A 21,358-nucleotide genomic window follows, 5' to 3' on the forward strand; every position below is an offset into this window, starting at 1 on the left:
GCCCAAACAGTGGTTTACCCCCACATATGGGGTATGGGCGTACTCAGCACAAATTGCACAACAACTTTTGGGGTCCAATTTCTTCTCTTACCCTTGGTAAAATAAAACAAATTGGAGCTGAAATAAATTGTGTAAAAAAAATAAAAATAAAAAAAATAAAAATGTTAAATGTTAATTTTTATTTAAACATTCCAAAAATTCCTGTGAAACACCTGAAAGGTTAATAAACTTCTTGAATGTGGTTTTGAGCACTTTGAGGGGTGCAGTTTTTATAATGGTGTCACACTTGGGTATTATCTATCATATAGACCCCTCAAAATGACTTCAAATGAGATGTGGTCCCTAAAAAAAATGGTGTTGTAAAAATGAGAAATTGCTGGTCAACTTTTAACCCTTATAACTCCCTAACAAAAAAAAAATGTTGGTTCCTAAATTATGCTGATGTAAAGTAGACATGTGGGAAATGTTACCTATTAAGTATTTTGTTTGACATATCTCTGTGATCTAAGGGCATAAAAATTCAAAGTTGGAAAATTGTGAAATTTTCAAAATTTTCGCCAAATTTCCGTTTTTATCACAAATAAACGCAAGTTATATCGAAGAAATTTTACCACTATCATAAAGTACAATATGTCACGAGAAAACAATGTCAGAATCGCCATGATCCGTTGAAGCGTTCCAGAGTTATAACCTCATAAAGGGACAGTGGTCAGAATTGTAAAAATTGGCCTGGTCATTAACGTACAAACCACCCTTGGGGGTAAAGGGGTTAAGCTGTAGAGGCCTGATCCAGAGGCCACCCAAAAATGATTGTGTTCCTAAAATCATGCAGCAGGGGACCTGACTTTAAAATAGTTTGTAGCATCTAGTGTGTTATAAAGGCCTTATCCAGAGGCCACCAAAACATTCTTGTGTTCCTAACATCATACAGTAGGGGACATTTGACTTTCAAATTGTTTGTAGCGTATCATCATTGTCATACAGGCCTCATCCACACTCAAACATTTCTTTCTTCTGTGACAAACACGATACAGCACGCCATATTTCACCTTGGAATTTACCGTCGCTGAAATTCAGCTGTTTGCAGAGGTGGTGCAGAGTTTAAAATCTAATTTTTGGTTGCGTATACTGTGCTTCTACCACACTATCTGAGCAACATGACAGGGAAAAAGTGAGGCCGTGGTGGAAGGGGAGTTAGGCTTCGTGTTCAAGGTGTACGTGGGGTAGGTGGTAATGTTTGTGAAAGCACTAGTGAACCAACATCGTCACGTCCTATGCAAAGACAACTGACAACTTCTGTTACTGGACGGGCTACTCCACTACCTTTCTTTGGCAGACGCACAGCGGTACGCCTTGCTGATGAGGCCCAGAAAGAGCATGTGCTTGAGAGGATGGCAAGCCCAGCTGCAAGTGGCCTCTCCTCCACTTACTTCACCTCAACATCACACCCAGTACAGTTCACAGAGGTGGCACCCAAATTCCCCTTGCTTCCCACCGTGTCCCAACTCTCCAACCGTACAGCTGACTGTATGGAACCAAAGATGGGTGAGTCTGAAAACCTGTTCATACATTCTATGCCATGGTCATCAGAAGTGTCAAGAGAAGGAAATCTGCACCATGGCCAAAATTTTTTTTTAGCTTGGATCCGGGGCAGGACAAAGTAGGGTTTGAGCAGCATCCTGACCCTCGTCTGGGGCGAGGTGATCCTGATGAGACTCGGATATCTGAAGTTCTTTCTGACTGTACTGTACTGTCAGGGCAGGAAGAGGAGGAGGGTGACTCCAGGGGCGAGGAATGTAACAACACAGAGGATGATTATTATGAGGTGTTAGATCCCAGTTGGTGTGAACATAGAGGCACACAGCTGAGTAGGTCATCTGAGAAGGAAGACAAGGTTACATTGCACCATACGTCACAGACCTGTAGTGATGCAGCCACGACAAACAATGCATCCTCAGCCACAACTGTAGCTGTGACCAGCAGCGTCTGCAGTTCCCAGGGTTGGCAAGGGTTGCATAGCCTGGGCCTTTTGACACTGCAAAGAATGAGCCAATTCGCTTTATCTGCCAATTTAGGAAAAAAAAAAAACTGAGTCGAGGTAAAAAATGCAATAATTTGACTACTACATGTTTGAACCTTCACATGCACAATCAACATGCGTTACTGTGGGACTCCCACTGCACGAAAATGCGGACCTCAACAACTATCAGCCGCCCCATCAATCGCTTTTGCTACTTTTTCCTCCTTTGTTAACGTGCTAACTATTGAGACGCAGGTCTTCGATCGCAGAACCTCGGGTTCTTTACCCACTCCAGTCACGCTGACTGAGAGCCCGCCGTCAGCCTGTAACGGAAGTGGACATGCCTGCTGTTTTTTCCCAATCTCAGAGAAAGAGCACACCACAACTTTCTCAATCCACCGTAACATCTCCTCCTGCACCTCCCTCGCAGTCCAGCAGTTTTGTCCAGTTCACCGTACTCCGCCCTCTCTCAGCACTGCAGCCAGCCCACGGTTCTGCAGTTGTGGTCACGTAAAAGATTGTTTCCACCTACACATGACAAAGCTAAGAGGTTGTGAAGTTCACCATCTCCAATCTGTTGACCACGGAAATGCTGCCTTTTCCACCTGGTAGTTACAGATGGTTTTCAAAAGCTGATGGCCGTCGCAGTTGCCCAGTACCATTTGCCCAGTCGCCATTACTCTTCTAAGAAAGCTGTGCCTGCGCCACACCAGCATATCGCAGACAACATCACCCGTTCCTTGACTAAATCTCTGTCTGCCAGGTTGCATTTGACCACAGACACTTGGACATGTGTTGATTTAACAAAGTTGGATATGTATCATGAATTGTCCCTCTACACTTTGGAGGTGCTGGCCTGCCCTGACGCTAGCATTTTGCCAGAGTGGGTTTCTAGTGTCACTGGGGCATCCATCTGTCAACTGAAAATGCTGACAGGCTGATTCTTAAAAAAAAAAAAAAAAAAAAAGGCCTGGATTGGCCCAGACTTCTGAACCCTACCGGATGACAGAAGTAGAACATAAAGCCAATTCAAATGTTACCTTTTTTCTGGTGTATTCCCATGCACCACGTCCCACCCAAAAAAAAGAGTAAACGGTTCCTCTTTCCTCTAATTTTTGGCAGTTGTTGCATTGCCTGCATAGGCTTTGTGAATTTAAGTCCCTCATTCATAAATTTAAACAGGATGTGTCTGACCAAGTCACACACCCCACATGCCCAAATAAGGTAGTAAAATGTTAACGCCTTCATGACCTGAGTTTTTTTCAGTTTTACGTTTTCGTTTTTTGCTCCCCTTCTTCCCAGAGCCTTCATTTTTTTATTTTTCTGGGAATATGGCCATGTGAGGGCTTATTTTTTGCCGGACGAGTTGTACGTTTGAATGACACCATTGGTTTTACCATGTCATGTACTACAAAAAGGGGAAAAAATTTCTAGTGTGGGGAAATTGCAAAAAAACTGCAATCCCACACTTGTTTTTTGTTTGGCTTTTTTTTTCTAGGTTCTTTAAATTCTAAAACTGAACAGCCATTATGATTCTCCAGGTCATTACGAGTTCATAGACACCAAACATGTCTAGGTTCTTTTTATCTAAGTAATGAAAATAAACTCCAAACTTTGCTAAAATTTTTTTAAAAACTTGCGCAATTTTCTGTTACCCGTAGCGTCTCCATTTTTCATGATCTGGGGTTGGGGGAGGGCTTATTTTTTGCGTGCTGAGCTGACGTTTTTAATGATACCATTTTGGTGCAGATACACTACCGTTCAAAAGTTTAGGGTCACTTAGAAATTTCCTTATTTTTGAAAGAAATGCACAGTTTTTTTCCAATGAAGCTAACATTAAATGATTCAGAAATACACTCTTATACATTGTTAATGTGGTGAATGACTATTTTAGCTGCAAACGTCTGGTTTGTAATGCAATATCTTCATAGGTGTATAGAAGCCCCATTTCCAACAACCACTCCAGTGTTCTTATGGTACTTTGTGTTTGCTAACAATGGAAGGGTATGTTTCCACGTGCCGGATTCCCTCTGGATTAGCTGCCGATTGAACGCTGCATACAGCCGCAGTGTTCAACACGCAGCGTTACAGCATAGTGAAGGGGATTTTATGAAATCCCGTCTCCACTATGGGTGCGAACATGCATCGGGCGGCTCTGCATTTACGGATATGCGGCACGTCTTTTTAGAATGCAGCATGTCTGTTTACCTTGCGGCGACTCTGTCACCGCAAGGTAAATCACAGGGCCCCTATGTATGGAGTGCGGAGATTCCGGATGCGTGCAATGAACACATCCGGAATCCCCGCGCGTACAGAGGGGGGCGGCGCTTTGGGCGGAGCAGGGTTTAGAATACCCTTGAAAACCCTCGGGCAAGTATGTTAGCGCAGCTGAAAACAGTTTGGCTGATTAGAGAACCTACGTATAAACCTGCCCTTCCTTTGAGCTAGTTGAGAATCTGGAGTATTACATTTGTTGGTTCCATTAAACTCTCAAAATGGCCAGAAAAAAAGAACTTTCATGTGAAACTCGACAGTCTATTCTTGTTCTTAGAAATGAAGGCTATTCCATGCGAGAAATTGCCAAGAAACTGAAGATTTGCTACAACGGTGTGTGTTGCTCCCTTCAGAGAACAGTAACAAACAGGCTCTAACCAGAATAGAAAGAGAAGTGGGAGGCCCCGCTGCACAACTGAACAACAAGACAAGTACATTAGAGTCTGTAGTTTGAGAAATCGACGCCTCACAGGTCCTCAACTGGCAGCTTCATTAAATAGTACACGCAAAACGCCAGTGTCAACGTCTACAGTGAAGAGGCGACTCCGGGATGTTGGCCTTCAGGGCAGAGTGGCAAAGAAAAAGCCATGTTTGAGACTGGCTAAAAAAGGAAAAGATTAATATGGGCAAAATAACACAGAAATTGGTCAGAGGAAGATTGGAAAAAAGTGTTATGGACAGACGAATCCAAGTTGGAGATGTTTGGATTACACAGAAGAACCTTTGTGAGATGCAGAACAACTGAAAAGATGCTGGAAGAGTGCTTGACGTCATCTGTCAAGCATAGTGGAGGTAATGTAATGGTCTGGGGTTGCTTTGGTGCTGGTATAGTGGGAGATTTGTACTAGGTAAAAGGGATTTTGAATAAGGAAGGCTAGCACTCCTCCATTTTGCAACACCATGCCATACCCTGTGGACAGCGCTTGATTGGAGCGAATTTCACCCTACAACAGGACAATGACCCAAAGCACACCTCCAAATTATGCAAGAACTATTTAGGGAAGAAGTAGGCAGCTGGTATTCTATCTGTAATGGAGTGGCCAGTGCAGTCACCAGATCTCAACCCCATTGAGCTGTTGTGGGAGCAGCTTGACCGTATGGTACGAAAAAAGTGCCCATCAAGCCAAACCAACTTGTGGGAGGGGCTTCTGGAAGCATGGGGTGAAATTTCTCCAGACTACCTCAGCAAATTCAAAACAAAAGAAAGTCAAAACCGCACCCTTTTATATATAAATTGAAGGTCTCAGCGGACACACGTCCAAAACCAGGGAGCCCATCTCGACCAGTACCAAGACCACAAAGAACAAAAAGACAGCGCCACAATGGATGGTGAAAAAATAGGAGCTTACATTTATTCTGCCTCCTGTAGCGACGTTTTGGTCAACAGACCTTTATCAAGCACATCGCTACAGGAGGCAGAATAAATGTAAGCTCCTATTTTTTCACCATCCATTGTGGCGCTGTCTTTTTGTTCTTTGTACCTCAGCAAATTAACTGCTAGAGTGCCAAAGGTCTGCAATGCTGTAAGTGCTGCAAAGGGAGCATTCTTTGACGAAAGCAAAGTTTGAAGGAGAAAATTATTATTTCAAATAAAAATATTTTTTTCGAACCTTGTCAATGGGTGGACTAGATTTTCAATTCATTTGGCAACTCATTTGATTAATAAAAGTATGAGTTTTCATGGAAAACACAAAATTGTCTGGGTGACCCTAAACTTTTGAACAGTTTTGTACGTTCTTTTGATCGCCTGTTATTGCATTTTAATGTCACTGATCATGTGACGCTGTCAGAGATCTGCACGGGTGGATCGCGATTCCGCCCGCGCCTATTGTGGGCACCTGTCAGCTGTTCAAAACAGCTGACATGTCCTGGCTTTGATGCGGGCTTACCGCCGGAGCCTGCATCAAAGCGGGGGTTCTGCCATCGGATGTACTGTTCCGTCCTATGGCAGAAAGGGGTTAATAATACCATTTTGGTGCAGATACGTTCTTTTGATCGCCCATTATTGTATTTTAATGCAATGTCGCGGGGACCAAAAAAATGTAATTCTGGCGGTTTTTACTTTTTTCATTATGCCGTTTAGCGATCAGGTTAATCGTTTTTTTTTTCATTGATCGGACGATTCTGAACGTGGCGATAACAAATATGTGTGTGTTTGATTTTTTTTTTTTTTTTTTAATGGGGCAAAAGGGGGGTGATTTGAACTTTTTATATTTTTTTTTATAATTTTAAAAAACATTTTTCTTTAACTTTTGGTATGCCTTAATAGTCTTCATAGGAGACTAGAAGCTGCCATAGCCGTTCGGCTCAGCTACATAGAGGCGATAATCAGAAAGTGCAAAAAACGCTATGTGTGAACACAACCTAAAGGGTGGAGCAGGATTTTTTCTTCCTTTCCTATTTTTAATTTTGCCTTGTATAGAAGTCATTATACAGGAAAGAATGTTTCCTAACATTTTTTTCCTGTGAAATCCATTTTATCTTCGGTTTTGTATGTTTTCTTGTCAGTCTGTGAAAGTGGAGTAGTATCTTGACAACATTGTTCCCAGCAGTGACCTGGGAGTCAGAGATGCATCCAGACATCTTTCCCATGCTGTTTCCATCCAATTTAGAGATTTGCTTGCCCTCTTGTTAGGGTCTGTCGGAAAAATGCTCGAGTTTCCCAATGACTTCCATTATACCCATTACTTGAATCGAGGTTGTCCAAGCTTCCAACCTGCTCGATTCAAGCATTTTAGTGCTGGCTCATCACTAGTCACTTGCCTTCACCTTTTATATTAATTATGTTGATTTTCGTTACAATCCTGCCTGTGATGATGATAAGATAACTGCTGAAAAGGAATGGCACTCTTTCAGAAAAGTCCACCAGAAGTATATAAATGTGTAACATAAACACTTCACTGCCAAGGCTTTCCATTGCCACAGAACTAGAGCCTGGATATTGGTTTTGTATAGGCAAGAATATAAACTGTAAATAACTTCTTGGTTTTGGGTGTAAGGTCGGTTTCATACTTGAGTTTCGCTGGCCTCCGTATGGCTGCGTAGTTCCTCCCTTAAGCTCCACCTACTTCCGCATGCATCCTGCTGCGAACCTATCTTTAACATTCAGTATGCAGGGATATGCGTTGTATGCAGATGTGTTAGCATGCGGCGTTTTTACGTGCCTGCCGACTGCATGGGGACACAAAAAGTTGCGTTCCCGGTCAGCGGGCATGTCAAAATGCCGCATGCCGACGCATCCGCATATCGCTCATGTCTCTGCGTACCCAATATTAAAGATAGGTACGCAGGACGCATGCGGAAGTAGGCGGAGCTTAAGGGAGGAACTACGCAGCCATTTGGAGGCCAGCGAAACTCAAGTGAGCACTTAGCCTTAAGGTACCGTCACATTTAGCGACGCTGCAGCGATCTAGACAACGATGCCGATCGCTGCAGCGTCGCTGTGTGGTCGCTGGAGAGCTGTCACACAGACAGCTCTCCAGCGACCAACGATGCCGAAGTCCCCGGGTAACCAGGGTAAACATCGGGTTACTAAGCGCAGGGCCGCGCTTAGTAAGCCGATGTTTACCCTGGTTACCAGTGTAAATGTAAAAAAAACCAAACACTACATACTTACATTCCGATGTCTGTCGCGTCCCCCGGCGTTCTGCTTCCCTGCACTGTAAGCGCCGGCCGTAAAGCAGAGCGGTGACGTCATCGCTGTGCCCTGCTTTACGGCCAGCCGGCGCTGGCACAGTGCAGGGAAGCAGAACGCCGGGGGACGCGACAGACATCAGAAGGTGAGTATGTAGTGTTTAGTTTTTTTTTTACATTTACACTGGTAACCAGGGTAAATATCGGGTTACTAAGCGCGGCCCTGCGCTTAGTAACCCGATGTTTACCCTGGTTACCAGTGAAGACATCGCTTTATCGGTGTCACACACACCGATCCAGCGATGTCAGCGGGTGATCCAGCGACGAAATAAAGTGCTGTCCTTCTAGCTCCGACCAGCGATGTCACAGCAGGATCCTGATCGCTGCTGCGTGTCAAACACAACGATATCGCTATCCAGGACGCTGCAACGTCACGGATCGCTATCGTTATCGTTGTTAAGTTGTTCAGTGTGAAGGTACCTTAAGAGAGAGCTCGAGGGGAAAGCTGCAAGTGATATCTGGAAAAATGATCACAGCCTGTTAGTCTTCTTTCCTCGTTTGCAACATCCAGTGAACTCCTGGAGAAAATGGGAACTTTTCTTCTAGTGATTACCCTCTTTACAAAGGAAGACTCACATGTGCTGTCTGGTTGTCACATTTGAGAGATGAAGGTCTTTTTGTCTATTTAAATAGTAAGAAGTATTTGCATATTTAATCACTTTCAAAGCCTTAAGGCCCCGTCTCACATAGCGAGATCGCTAGCGAGATCGCTGCTGAGTCACAAGTTTTGTGACGCAACAGCGACCTCCATAGCGATCTCGCTATGTGTGACACGTACCAGCGATCAGGCCCCTGCTGCGAGATCGCTGGTCGTGTCGGAATGGCCTGGACCTTTTTTTGGTCGTTGAGGCCCCGCTGACATCGCTGAATCGGTGTGTGTGACACCGATCCAGCGATGTCTTCACTGGTAACCAGGGTAAACATCGGGTTACTAAGCGCAGGGCCGCGCTTAGTAACCCGATGTTTACCCTGGTTACCAGCGTAAATGTAAAAAAAACAAACAGTACATACTCGCCTTTCGGTGTCCAGGTCCCTTGCCGTCTGCTTCCTGCTCTCACTGACTGCCGGCCGTACAGTGAGAAGTGAGAGCACAGCAGTGACGTCACCGCTGCGCTCTGCTCTCAGTGTACGGCGGCTCAGTCAGTCAGAGCAGGAAGCAGACGGCAAGGGACCTGGACACCGAAAGGCGAGTATGTAGTGTTTGTTTTTTTTGGTAACCAGGGTAAACATCGGGTTACTAAGCGCGGCCCTGCGCTTAGTAACCCGATGTTTAACCTGGTTACCCGGGTGCTGCAGGGGGACTTCGGCATCGTTGAAGACAGTTTCAACGATGCCGAAGTCGTTCCCCTGATCGTTGGTCGCTGGGGAGAGCGGTCTGTGTGACAGCTCTCCAGCGACCACACAGCGACTTACCAACGATCACGGCCAGGTCATATCGCTGGTCGTGATCGTTGGTAAATCGCTAAGTGAGACGGGGCCTTAAGGGTGCTTTCACCCTGCGTTCAGGTACCCGTCCTTTGGGCCCATCGGTGTTTCCGTCTGAACCCCCAGAAAAAACTGGATTCGAGCTTATTCGCCATACACTATAAAGGTGCCGACTTAGTGAACATGCGCTTTGCTGTGTTTCATTTTCGGACGTGTACACATACTGGAGGCGGACACTGAAATATAGCAGATAGCGTTGGAGTGTCCGTCTTCAGTAGGGGTACAAGCTCAAAAATTATGCTCGACAGAGCACATATTCACTCTGTCGGCACCGTTATAGTCTATGACCCCGTTTGCGCATTCGCCCAAATCTGTTTTCATGGGTGTTTGGATGCAAACCCCGACGGGCCCAATGGACGGGTGCTTGAACGCAGTGTGAAAGCATCAGAGACCTGTATACAATTGGAATATCTTTAATGTTTGTTTTGAAGCTGCTGTGCATCTAATCTGCGTTTTTTGCAAAACGTTACATTATTATGACAGAGTGCATGAAGGCACTTAGAATTATAAAATGCTTGTTGCCATTTTCACGATGTGCCAGGTCAGGCTTGAGGAAAATAATATTGGAGTAGAATATGTTTCACTTTATGTTTAGAATATAATTTTAGAAGTTTTAGCACCATTACTATTATTTACTAAAACAAATATTTTTCTTCTATTTGTTTAATCCTCAAGGCGAAAGATATCCAAAAAAGACCATTATCTCAGTGCTTATCAACAATAATGTCACCGTTATTTGCGGAGGTATGCAGTTTATTTATTTTTTAATCTCTTCTGACAGATCTAAACTGAGATTACCGTATTTTTCGCTTTGTAAGACGCTCCGGATTATAAGAAGCACCCCAAATTTTGAGGAGAAAAATAGGAAAAAACTTTTTTTAATAAATTGGGGGCGGGGGGGGGCTTCTTATAATCCATGCGTCTTATTGCTTACCAGGAGTTGTGGCTGGGATGAGGGGGTCTGCAGGGTGGCTCCTGTGCTGCAGGGCTGTCTCCGGTGCTGCGGGGGGCTCTGGCGACATTTTGTGAAAGGCCAGAGCCCCCCGCAGTTCGTCCATGCTTTCCTGTGTGGTGGTCTTCGGGAAAATGGCTGCCGGGATCTCGAGAGATGAAATCTCAGCCCTGAAATCTCATCTCCCGAGATTCCGGCGGCCATTTTCCCGGAGTCAGTCATACAGGAAACCATGGACGAACTGCGGGGGGCTCTGGTCTTTCACAAAATGTCGCCAGAGCCCCCCGCAGCACCGGAGCCTCCAGCATCACCCGGGACAGCAGCGGACAACCGCGGCAGCGATGGTGGGCGGCAGCGGTGGCGGACACCCCCTCATCCCAGCCTGTAACGGTAAGCGGTATATCCGCTTTGTAAGACGCACCCCCATTTCCCCAAAAAATTTGGGGGAAATAAAGTGCGTCTTACAAAGCGGAAAATACGGTATATGGATTGTAATCGAGTGCGCTTAATAATGCTAATGTACACATCCCGTCACACCTTGTGAACTTTGTGTAAGAGCAGATGTCATAACTGGACAGCTCTCCAGAAAACCTCACTTTTACTATGGAAACATCTTTTTTTTTTTTTGTAAAAAAAACTAGTTTTGGTGTTCCCAGTACTATTGACTGAATGCACCACAGTTATTTTACATGTCCAGAAAAATCACAAAAAGTCATCCTTTGTCTACAGGTGGCCATGCTGGGTTATGAGCCCCTAAGCCATAGATGACCTAAAGCAGATAAATCCTCCATTACTAAACTGATCACCTCTTCCAGTCTTAGGACACAGGGATCTGTCTTGTAATCGCTGCCATCCTCATGTGGAATTTTGTGGTTTTGGCCGCAGTTTTGATCTTTGTAATCATCCTCATGATATTGCATATGATGCAACATAACATCATTTTTTTGTGACCGATTCTTTTTGATCCTGTATGAAATTGACATCATATTAGCGTGAGGCTATATTTGCATCAGGCTTGTACAGAGATTTTCCACTGATAGGCTTTTGGTTTTGGTGGCCAGTGCTGGGTTAAAATGATAAAATGTTAACCTGTCCTCCCTCCCTGTCCCCGATCCGATACATCTGCTGAGCTCAGTGATTGGCTGCAGTAGTGATGTGCGCTGTAGTTGTGATGTCACTGTTGCCACCAGTAAACATCGACCAGATCAGCAATGAAGAGATCACACTTGATCAGGGAAGGGTGGATATCATCTAATTTTTATTTATTTTTTTAACCATGCATTGGCCAATCAAGACCATAACCTACTAGTTGAAAATTCATTTAAAGTGATTTTCTAGTCAGTCTTTTCAGTTATCCACCAGATATCTGCTAAATCTCTAACTACTGAGGTCCTGCAGACCGGGGCGATTTTCCACACTTTCTTGCCACACTTGGATTAAGTATAGACATGGCCACACATGACCATTTCTGCACCATGCTATGTCTATAGACCTGACAAAGATAGACAAGTACACCCCTTAGCCCTGTCTCCAAGTTACATAATAAATGTCTATAGTTAGAAGACCTGTGTAGAGACCTGTGTAGTCTCGAAAGCTTGCAATTTGTTACCATCTTTTCAGTTAGCCATTAAAAGGTATCAACCACTGAGGACTCTCAATTCTAAATATTTTTCTATAGTTGGAAAACAAATGTTAAGGCTGCAATCCTTACTGACTTTGTTTGGCTTTATTTACCTGAATAACATACAAATTGAATTTTGGTTTGCAACCTTCAGTGATGGAATTATTTGACAGAAACATTGTGTTGTACCATTGTAATAATTATGTACCAATATGTGTCAGTTAAAGGAGAGAAGCCAAGCCAGTGGTGGCAATGTAGGATCTATAGAAGAACTTCGGGAGGCAATTTATCTAGCCGAGGAGGCCTGCCCTGGCATCTCGGACTCCATGGTATCACAGCTTCTTATGCGACTTCAAAGGTAATAGTTTATTTGAATAGCCAACATAATATACACCATTGTTTTAATTTTCTAGCATAGTATTAATTAGGAAACCTGCTCACTTTTAAATATACATATAATTGTTCATAAATTTTGGCTTTAACGGCACATGCTCAGGACTGTTTGCGCAATCACAATGGTATCGTGGTTTCCATGATATTTACAAAGAATGGTCCTAAGACCTCTGAGGGCACACTTGCAAGGCTGCTGTGGGTTGGTTCCAGTCCTTACAGCCAAAGGACTGACAAGGGTGGCACATGTTAAGGAGCTGAAACTCCTAAACCCTTCATCCAATTTTAATGTGGATACCCTCAAATGAAAGCTGAAAGTCTGAACTTCAACTGCATCTGAATTGTTTTGTTTAAAATTCATTGTGGTAATGTCTATAACCAAAATTAGAAAAATGTTGTCTCGGTCCAAATATTTATGGACTTAACCTATGGTGCTGCACATACAGTTATGATGGGTACATGTGGCATCCATAAAAAAAATATTGGACTATGTGAGATATCACACATGCTCGAAACATGGACATGTGAAGGAGGAATAAGATAAATGTAAATGCGCTTCAATGTTATTGTGCAAATAGAAAAGGGGAATAGAAACTTTTTTTTTCAGAATAACACAAATGGCAAATAATGTCGCAAGACGCCAGATAATGTTTATACATTCTGTATTGCCAAATTTTCCCATGAATTAAAATGGCCTTAAAGCTAACCTGTTAGCCGGATTTCACACCCCAACTTATGCACATTGCGCTCTTTCAAAGACAAGTCCAACAATAGAAAGTTATTTTTATGTATAAAAAGGGACCATAGTAAAAAGATTGTCAGCAGGATTTCACCACCCCAAAACTATTTATATGTTCAAAGACATCTTCAGGAATACCTTTTACATGACCAGTCCGTTCCTCCATTACTAAGAAATCCGCATTTCAGTTGACATGAAAATGACAATATGGTAGATCTGAAGCCTCTGTCACTCCAGCACTATTCTCCGCCCAGTGCCACCTCCTCTTGCTTTTCTGTCAGCCTCTATGCTGTTTGACTTCAGGCAAAGGAACTGTCAGTCAGGGAGGAGGAGGTGACGAAGGGCAGAGAATAGAGCTGGAGTGACAGGCTTGAGATCTGCTATATCCATTTGCACATCAGTTCAAACAGTGATTTCTCAATAACAGAGTGGCCATGTAAAGGTATTGCTGGACTGGTCTTTGAAAGTTCTACATGTACATGTAAATAGTTTAGGAAGTTAAATCTTGCTGACTGATTCCTGAAGTCCCTTTTTATAAATCAATCTAGTGTATTTTTCGGACTATAAGACACACCTTTTACCCCAAAATTTGTGTGGAAAATTGGGGTGCGTCTTACAGTCGGAATGTACTTACCAGTAGTGTGGCGGCAGCAGGAGTCGGGCGATTCTGCCTGCCCTGCCCTGGGCTGGGAAGAGGGGTTTTAAGTGGTCCGACGCTGCAGGGTGATGATACGACTCCCATCCCAGACTGGTGTGGCAGTATTTGGCAGTGCTTGGTGGTGTGGGTGCTCCAAGACATTTGTGAAAGCCCAGAGCCCCCGCACTTCCATTGCTGCAAACCTGTGGCCTTCGAGAAAATGGCCGCCCGAGGCGGCGCATGCGCAAATTGAGATCTTGGCAATGGCAGAATGTCGGCGGAGCTCCTGCACCACCGAGCACCGCCAAATACTGCTCCAGTCTGGGATGGGAGTCATATCATCGCCGGACCACCGAACACCTCCTATGAGGAGGACCACCTCCTATAACACCTCCCTGTTAAGCTGAATTTGGACTGTAAGACTGTTCCCAATTTAACGCATTAATTTTTTTCCCTACTTTCCTTTTGAAAATTTGGGGTGCATCTTATGGTCTGGTGCGTCTTATAGTCTGAATAATACGGTATCTTTTTGATTAGCTTTAGTTAAAAATATTTTGCAGTGACATAAATAAACGGATGTGTCTCTGAAAAAATCTGAAAGTGCAGTCATAGCCAGAATGCCATCCTGCTCCTGGTCAAGTTTGCATTCCCCTTTTCTCGAATATATCTGTGTTTTGTGGTCTGTACTTGGAATGCAATGCACAGACTGTCCGCGGTCACCTGACTCAAACATGATGGTCTCATAGGCATATATGAGGCTTTTGAGTTCAGTCAGATGCGGTCTGAACATGGACCATGAAACACTGATGTGTGAATCCAGCCTTACTGGGCAATTGCTGGCATCTTGGCTGTGAAACTCCTTCCTGAATTTCCAAGCTTGTATATTTCTTTGATTTTTAAAAATATTAAGCAACTAGTAAAATATTAAACTAATAATTTAAATATTAAAAATAAAACTAAATTACTTAAGTGATTTATCAACTTACACTAATCATTTTTTTTTCTTACTGTGTGAAAGAAAAAAAAAAAGCAAATTTAGTTTTCACCCCTTAATGACTCTTTTTCTGCCTTTTTTTCCAGATACTCTGTAAATGGAGCAGACTCTTCAACACAGTGAAGTTGTATAAGCTGGACAAACTTTTCAGTTTTTCTAGAGTCAAAGAATGTGGCTGTAGCTTTAAGGATCAGTGACTCTGCTGAACATTCACTAAAAGCTAGAGTTTTTATGATTTTATTTTTTGTAATCATAGTGCAGATATGATACATATAATAAGTACTGTGATAAAGAAAATATTTTGAATACTCAGGTATCTCGCTCTTAGCTGGCAGCTCCTCTGGGAGGTGGCATTAAAGCTGCACTGAGGTTTTGTGTACAGAGATGTTTGTATATAGCATAATTTTTACAGAAATGCCCTGAGCATGCCCAGAGCCTCTGGTGTCCGTGTCTTCAGGAGTTCACTTCTGTAGATAATGTTACTGGATGACTTATTTAAGAGACTGTGCTTACCTTTTACCCTAATGTTACCTGTATATAGGAAATGACATGGCAGGTGAAGTTGTTTTCTACTTCTGTTACTTTGAGAGGTAAATATCTACATGAAGCCAATGTATTTCTCTACAGATTTTGCATTGTAAAAATTACAGTATTGCTAATGTTTGCTGAAGCTTTGAATGTACATTTGATATAAAAAGACTAAAGTTGGGTACTGTCAGAAGGTCTCTGTGGATTTTAATTTCTAATATTCCTTTCTAATACAAGATACTTCAGCTCTTCACTATTCGCCTTGTATTAGGGCTTGTTACATGTGCTCTGCTTCCAGTCACATTTTTAGCTGCATGTAAGGAATGTGAAGAGGGAATGTCCTTATTTTGGTTACATCTAATTCTTTTTTCTGCTTCATTCCTACCATTTATTACAGTAAATACAGATGGAAATAAAGGCCATAAACTACTATAATTAAAGCAGTATATGTGGCAAATTCCATCAGGCTCCGCTAACACTACCATCATGGCTTGTGTTTATAACTAGAGCAATACTACGACGGATCCATTTTTATTGGATCCAAACTATGGATAAATGGGCCATGCATGAGATACTGGGCCTGGTGCACAGAGCCAAACCAATAGACTTCACTATTAGTTGTAGTTGTGACGTTGCTGCTGCAGCTGGTAGACAATGGAGCAGCAGTGGAAACGCATTGCTGGTGCAGGGGAAGGGACATAACTGCTCAATTTACTATTTTCATGCAGCACAGCCCAATGAACAGAAAAATAAATGTATTTGTGGAAAAAAACCTCTAAATGTGGTTTTCTACTGCTGAACATCTCCTTATTAAATTACTGCTGCATAAGCTCCTGGGTCCAGCGCTGCCACTTTTTCAGTCTCTGTTTACTGTCTGCATCTGTGAGGCTACAACTACAGCGCCCATCACCTCTGCAGCCAATCACTAAGCTCAGTGGCCATGCTGTTATAAAGAGCAAGATTCACTAAGCTCAGTGATTGGCTGCAGTGGTAATGTGCGCTGTAGTTATGCCATTAGTAGTGCAACAAGTAAATAGAGCTGGATTTAGGGAGCCTAGAACCTATAAGGGGAATATATGTAAAACAAATAATCTGTTGTAAATAGGCTGAGCCAGCCTACTTAAAATGATGGACTTCCCTCACCTACTTTATTTTATACACTCACCGGCCACTTTATTAGGTACACCATGCTAGTAACGGGTTGGGCCCCCTTTTGCCTTCAGAACTGCCTCAATTCTTCGTGGCATAGATTCAACAAGGTGCTGGAAGCATTCCTCAGAGATTTTGGTCCATATTGACATGATGGCATCACACAGTTGCCGCAGATTTGTCGGCTGCACATCCCAAAGATGCTCCATACAAGGCAGGATGGATCCATGCTTTCATGTTGTTTACGCCAAATTCTGACCCTACCATCCGAATGTCGCAGCAGAAATCGAGACTCATCAGACCAAGCAACGTTTTTCCAATCTTCTACTGTCCAATTTCGATGAGCTTGTACAAATTGTAGCCTCAGTTTCCTGTTCTTAGCTGAAAGGAGTGGTACCCGGTGTGGTCTTCTGCTGCTGTAGCCCATCTGCCTCAAAGTTCGACGCACTGTGCGTTCAGAGATTCTCTTAGGCCTACCTTGGTTGTAACGGGTGGCGATTTGAGTCACTGTTGCCTTTCTATCAGCTCGAACCAGTCTGCCCATTCTCCTCTGATCTCTGGCATCAACAAGGCATTTCCGCCCACAGAACTGCCGCTCACTGGATTTTTTTTCTTTTTCGGACCATTCTCTGTAAACCCTAGAGATGGTTGTGCGTGAAAATCCCAGTAGATCAGCAGTTTCTGAAATACTCAGACCAGCCCTTCTGGCACCAACAACCATGCCACGTTCAAAGGCACTCAAATCACCTTTCTTCCCCATACTGATGCTCGGTTTGAACTGCAGGAGATTGTCTTGACCATGTCTACATGCCTAAATGCACTGAGTTGCCGCCATGTGATTGGCTGATTAGAAATTAAGTGTTAACAAGAAGTTGGACAGGTGTACCTAATAAAGTGGCCAGTGAGTGTATATGACACTGAAAGCGGAGAAAACAATTAACTATCTCTATCGTACATTTATATGGTATAAAAGCATATAGAATATCACTTTTTACAGCATCGAAAATAAGATGATATAACCTGCCTGCCCTGAGCAGAGTAATGGCTGACTGGATACATGGACCTCCATCTATACCTTCAGGGAGCTAGAGGACTCTTTCTCTTCTGGCTCTTTAGTCTTTATCTCTTACATTCTAGCTATGACAAATTACCATTAAACACAATTAATCATTAATTACAACTTAGAAGGCATGGAACAAAATGTTATTATTTAGAAACCTCTCCACATATATTGCTGCACTATTCCCTTATATGTAACCTATATTTTCCTATACTCTGACAGCACTGTACAGAAAGACAGTTATTCGCCCCCAGGAGCAGGATGCCTACAAAATAAAAAGGTGGAACCACTCCATACATCTCTGTGTTGTTTCCTGTTCCTGTGAGAGGAGACTTGCAGCCCTGCAGGGTGAAGTTGGACATACCTGGAGACATTTCTTTTGGAGTCGACGATCCCCTATTTCTATTAATGAGGTCTGCTGTCCTTTCCTGTCCTTCCATGCAATTGCTGGAATAGGGAGAGGATGCTACTCTACTACAAGCAAGCTGCTTTTGAGTTCAGAAGTCGAGACCGGAGATGACTTGGCACTTGCTCATGCTGAGCAATGACTGTGCTTCCGGGGCAGAGGAGTTCATCCGGGTCACATGTGCACAGCTGAGCCAACTGCCTATAGGTTGAGCCAGATGTGACGCGACACACCATAAAAACGTGTGCTTCCGAGTGTGGGGGAATTTAGGATTATTCTTCAGAGTCATCCTCCTCTGATGATGATGACTATAGGCGTCCATACTTCCTGGTTGAAGATATGGGAGAGTTGCTTAAGGTCATCAGATCTACCATGGGAGTGGAATCTCCTAGAAAACCCTTGTCGGTCCAGGACTCTGTTTAGTGGGTTAGAGGAGCATAGATACTGGATATTCCTGGAACTTAAGAATCTACTTTCCCTCATTAAGAAAGCGTAGAAGAAACCTGTTAAAAAGGTCTCCGCCAATAATGCATTTAAGATGAAGTACCCATTTGAAGATTTGTGTGAGGTTTGGGAGAAATCCTTTTTGATGATCTAGATTCCCTTAAAGACCCTTTTAGATTAAGAAAAAAAAAAAGGGATATGAGATGGTTTACTGTATGTAAACCATGACTCATATCCTGTCGGGTTTGGGAAGGAGAAATGAAAAGCCGGCAATTGAATTACCGGCTTTTCTCTCTAACACCGGTGCATATTTCTCGCAAGTCACACTGCTGGTCCATGTGTAATCCGTATTTTTCTCGCCCCCATAGACTTTCATTGGCGATTTTTTTGCGCAATACGGTGACAAACGCAGCATGCTGCGATTTTGTACGGCCGTAGAAGACTGTATAATACGGATCAGTAAAATACGGCTGATAGGAGCTGGGACATAGAGAATCATTGGGCCGTGTGTAATGCGTATTTTACGGGTGTATTTTCTGCGCTCATATGTCCGTAAAACTCGCCAGTGTGACGCCGGCCTAACTCTGCACGCAGAGCTCTTTGGCTTAAAAACTGGTAGGCGGATTTTCAGTCTAAAATGAAGTTTTGTGCCATTTCCTGTCAGGGGGTTATTTGTTCGGCTCTGGATGAAATTATAGAGAAAACTGCAGATGGCAGAAATCATTTCCCTTTTTTTATTAGATCCAAAAGAGTCTCCAGGAGAAACCAGATGAATATGAGCGGGAGGGGCAGACACATTTGGAAAAAAGAACAAAACCCAGGGTGGGATGTTCTTGTTCAATAAACTTAACCCCAATAAAGGAAGACCTATGCAACCATGAGGCCAGGTTTTCGGGTGAGGGGAAGGCTAAAGCTCTTCAGATAAGTGGCCCTGTTTGCCTTCTTCCCAGTTTGTCGTAGACACACTTTCCTGGGGACTCTAGCTAGTTTTTTTCCTCCACCCCACCAAGAAGAATGGTAGAAACACGAGTAGTGACAGAGGAAGTTTAGAAGCATTTAGAAAGACAGGTACTAGTCAAAGTACCAGAATCGAACCGGATTTTACAATCCTTGTTAAAAAATAAAACAAAACACAGATGGTTTGCACATTTAAAAACCACTATATTCATAATTGAAATCCTAAAATTCACCATAAAGCTATTGTACCTGATTGTTTCATAGCAGTGATAGACCTGAAGGATGCGCCCAGACCATCAGAAATTCCTCAGAGTAGCGATTAAGATTGGACTTTCTCCATCTGCAATACCCAATGCCTTTCCTTTCTGGGGTTCCATAGTACCCAGGGTTTTCACCATGACTGTTGCAGAAATGTCTTCCTACATAAGAGAAAAAGACATTTGAAAGTGCCAAACCTGAATGATTAAAGATTTGGATGAAAGATGCAAAAGCAATCAGGTCCTAGCTATTTTGTCAGAGATCGATTGGATAGTGAACAAAAGGCAAGTCAAAGTTGAGACTGCTACGCTACAGGTTCAGATTTTTCTAGGGATTGTTTGGACTCGAACCATCAACATTATTTACTCCCGCAGGAGAAAGTTTTGAAAATCAGACAAAAAATCCTGAAAGTTCAGATGAATCTGGAAATTTTGGTAAGGGGAGTAATATTCCTATTAGCCTGGAGTCACACTAGTGTTTTGCATCGGATGCGATATGCTAATGACCCTCGGCTCCTGCTCTGCTGCGAGCGCGAGCCGAGTGTCATACGCCTGTTCTCTGAGCCTCTCGCACAGAGCGGAACGGAGCACAGCTGCGGAGAAACTAATTTCTCCACCTCCTCCACTGCTGGGGTCAGTGTATATCGCACATCACTCAGATGATATCCGAGTGATGTGTGTTGTCTCACTCGCACACATAGGCTTAATATGGGTGCGAGTGAGCCGAGACTCGGCTGAGTGTCAGTGACAATCGCAGCATGCTGCGATTTCACTTGCACGCTGAAAACGGCCGAGGAAAAAAATGGTGATGTGAGCTGCCTCATAGAGGAATAATGATCCGAGTGCTATGCGATTTTTTTTTTTTTTTTTTTTAAATCGCATAGCACTCGTCCGTATTATACTGTAGTGTGACTCCGGCCTTAGGCTTACTAACTGCCACAATTCAAGCATTCCAGTGGGCCCAAATTCATGAATCCAGTTAACTGCAGAAGTTTAGGACTCCCTAATCTGGTCCTTAGACAAAACGAACCTCCGCAGAGGAGTTCCACAGAAAGTTCAGAAACTGTTGGTAATTAGGACTACATGAGTGCAGAGGGGGAGGGGGAGCCCACCTAGTCGGTCATAGTTTTCAGGCTCTGTAGGATATCACCATTAAGCAAAGTTCATCAAACCTGAAGTCTTAAGATCAGTAAGGCTACGTACACATTAGCGTTGTGCGGCGCAGCGTCGGGCGCAGCCGCGGCGACGCATGCGTCATGCGCCCCTATATTTAACATGGGGGGCGCATGGACATGCGTTGTCTTGCGTTTTGTGATGCATGCGTCATTTTGGTGCAACTGTCAGGGCGCAGAGGACGCTGCATGATGCAGTTTTTTCTGCGCCAAAAATCATGCAAATAATGAACGCATGCGTCACATGCGTTGTGTCGCCGACGCTGCGCCATACAACGCAAATGTGAACGTAGCCTAAGGAAAGTGTTATAGGTTTCACTGAAGTGGATATCGGAGAAAGGTGGTGGTCATGTCCGACAACAAAACAACGGTGGGCTATATAAATCATTAGTGGGGACCAGATCAGCTTCACTGATGGACAAAGTGATGAAGACCATCTGGTTAGTGTAACAGAATCTTTCCTCCCTTTTTGCCTGCCACATAAAAGGGACAGAAAATGACATAGCTGACTACCTAAGCCGTCATGTAATCAGTCAAGGGGAATAGATTTGGAATAGAGAAATCTTCAGTCAGATCTGTA

The 21,358-nt window shown here is 43.5% G+C and overlaps 1 protein-coding gene across 1 annotated transcript in view; it reads left to right on the plus strand.

Annotated features, from left to right (window-relative positions):
- STK24 (serine/threonine kinase 24) overlaps positions 1-15,526 on the plus strand; it is a 99,955-nt gene extending 84,429 nt beyond the window's left edge. Inside the window, exons 9-11 of the mRNA XM_077297110.1 lie at positions 10,148-10,216; positions 12,267-12,403; positions 14,892-15,526. Of these exons, the coding sequence (XP_077153225.1) occupies positions 10,148-10,216; positions 12,267-12,403; positions 14,892-14,928 (243 nt within the window). The 3' untranslated portion in view covers positions 14,929-15,526. The remainder of the gene's footprint in view (positions 1-10,147; positions 10,217-12,266; positions 12,404-14,891) is intronic.
- The last annotated feature ends 5,832 nt before the right edge of the window (positions 15,527-21,358 follow it).

The sequence above is a fragment of the Ranitomeya variabilis genome, chromosome 3, assembly GCF_051348905.1.
Source record: "Ranitomeya variabilis isolate aRanVar5 chromosome 3, aRanVar5.hap1, whole genome shotgun sequence".
NCBI lineage: Eukaryota > Metazoa > Chordata > Amphibia > Anura > Dendrobatidae > Ranitomeya > Ranitomeya variabilis.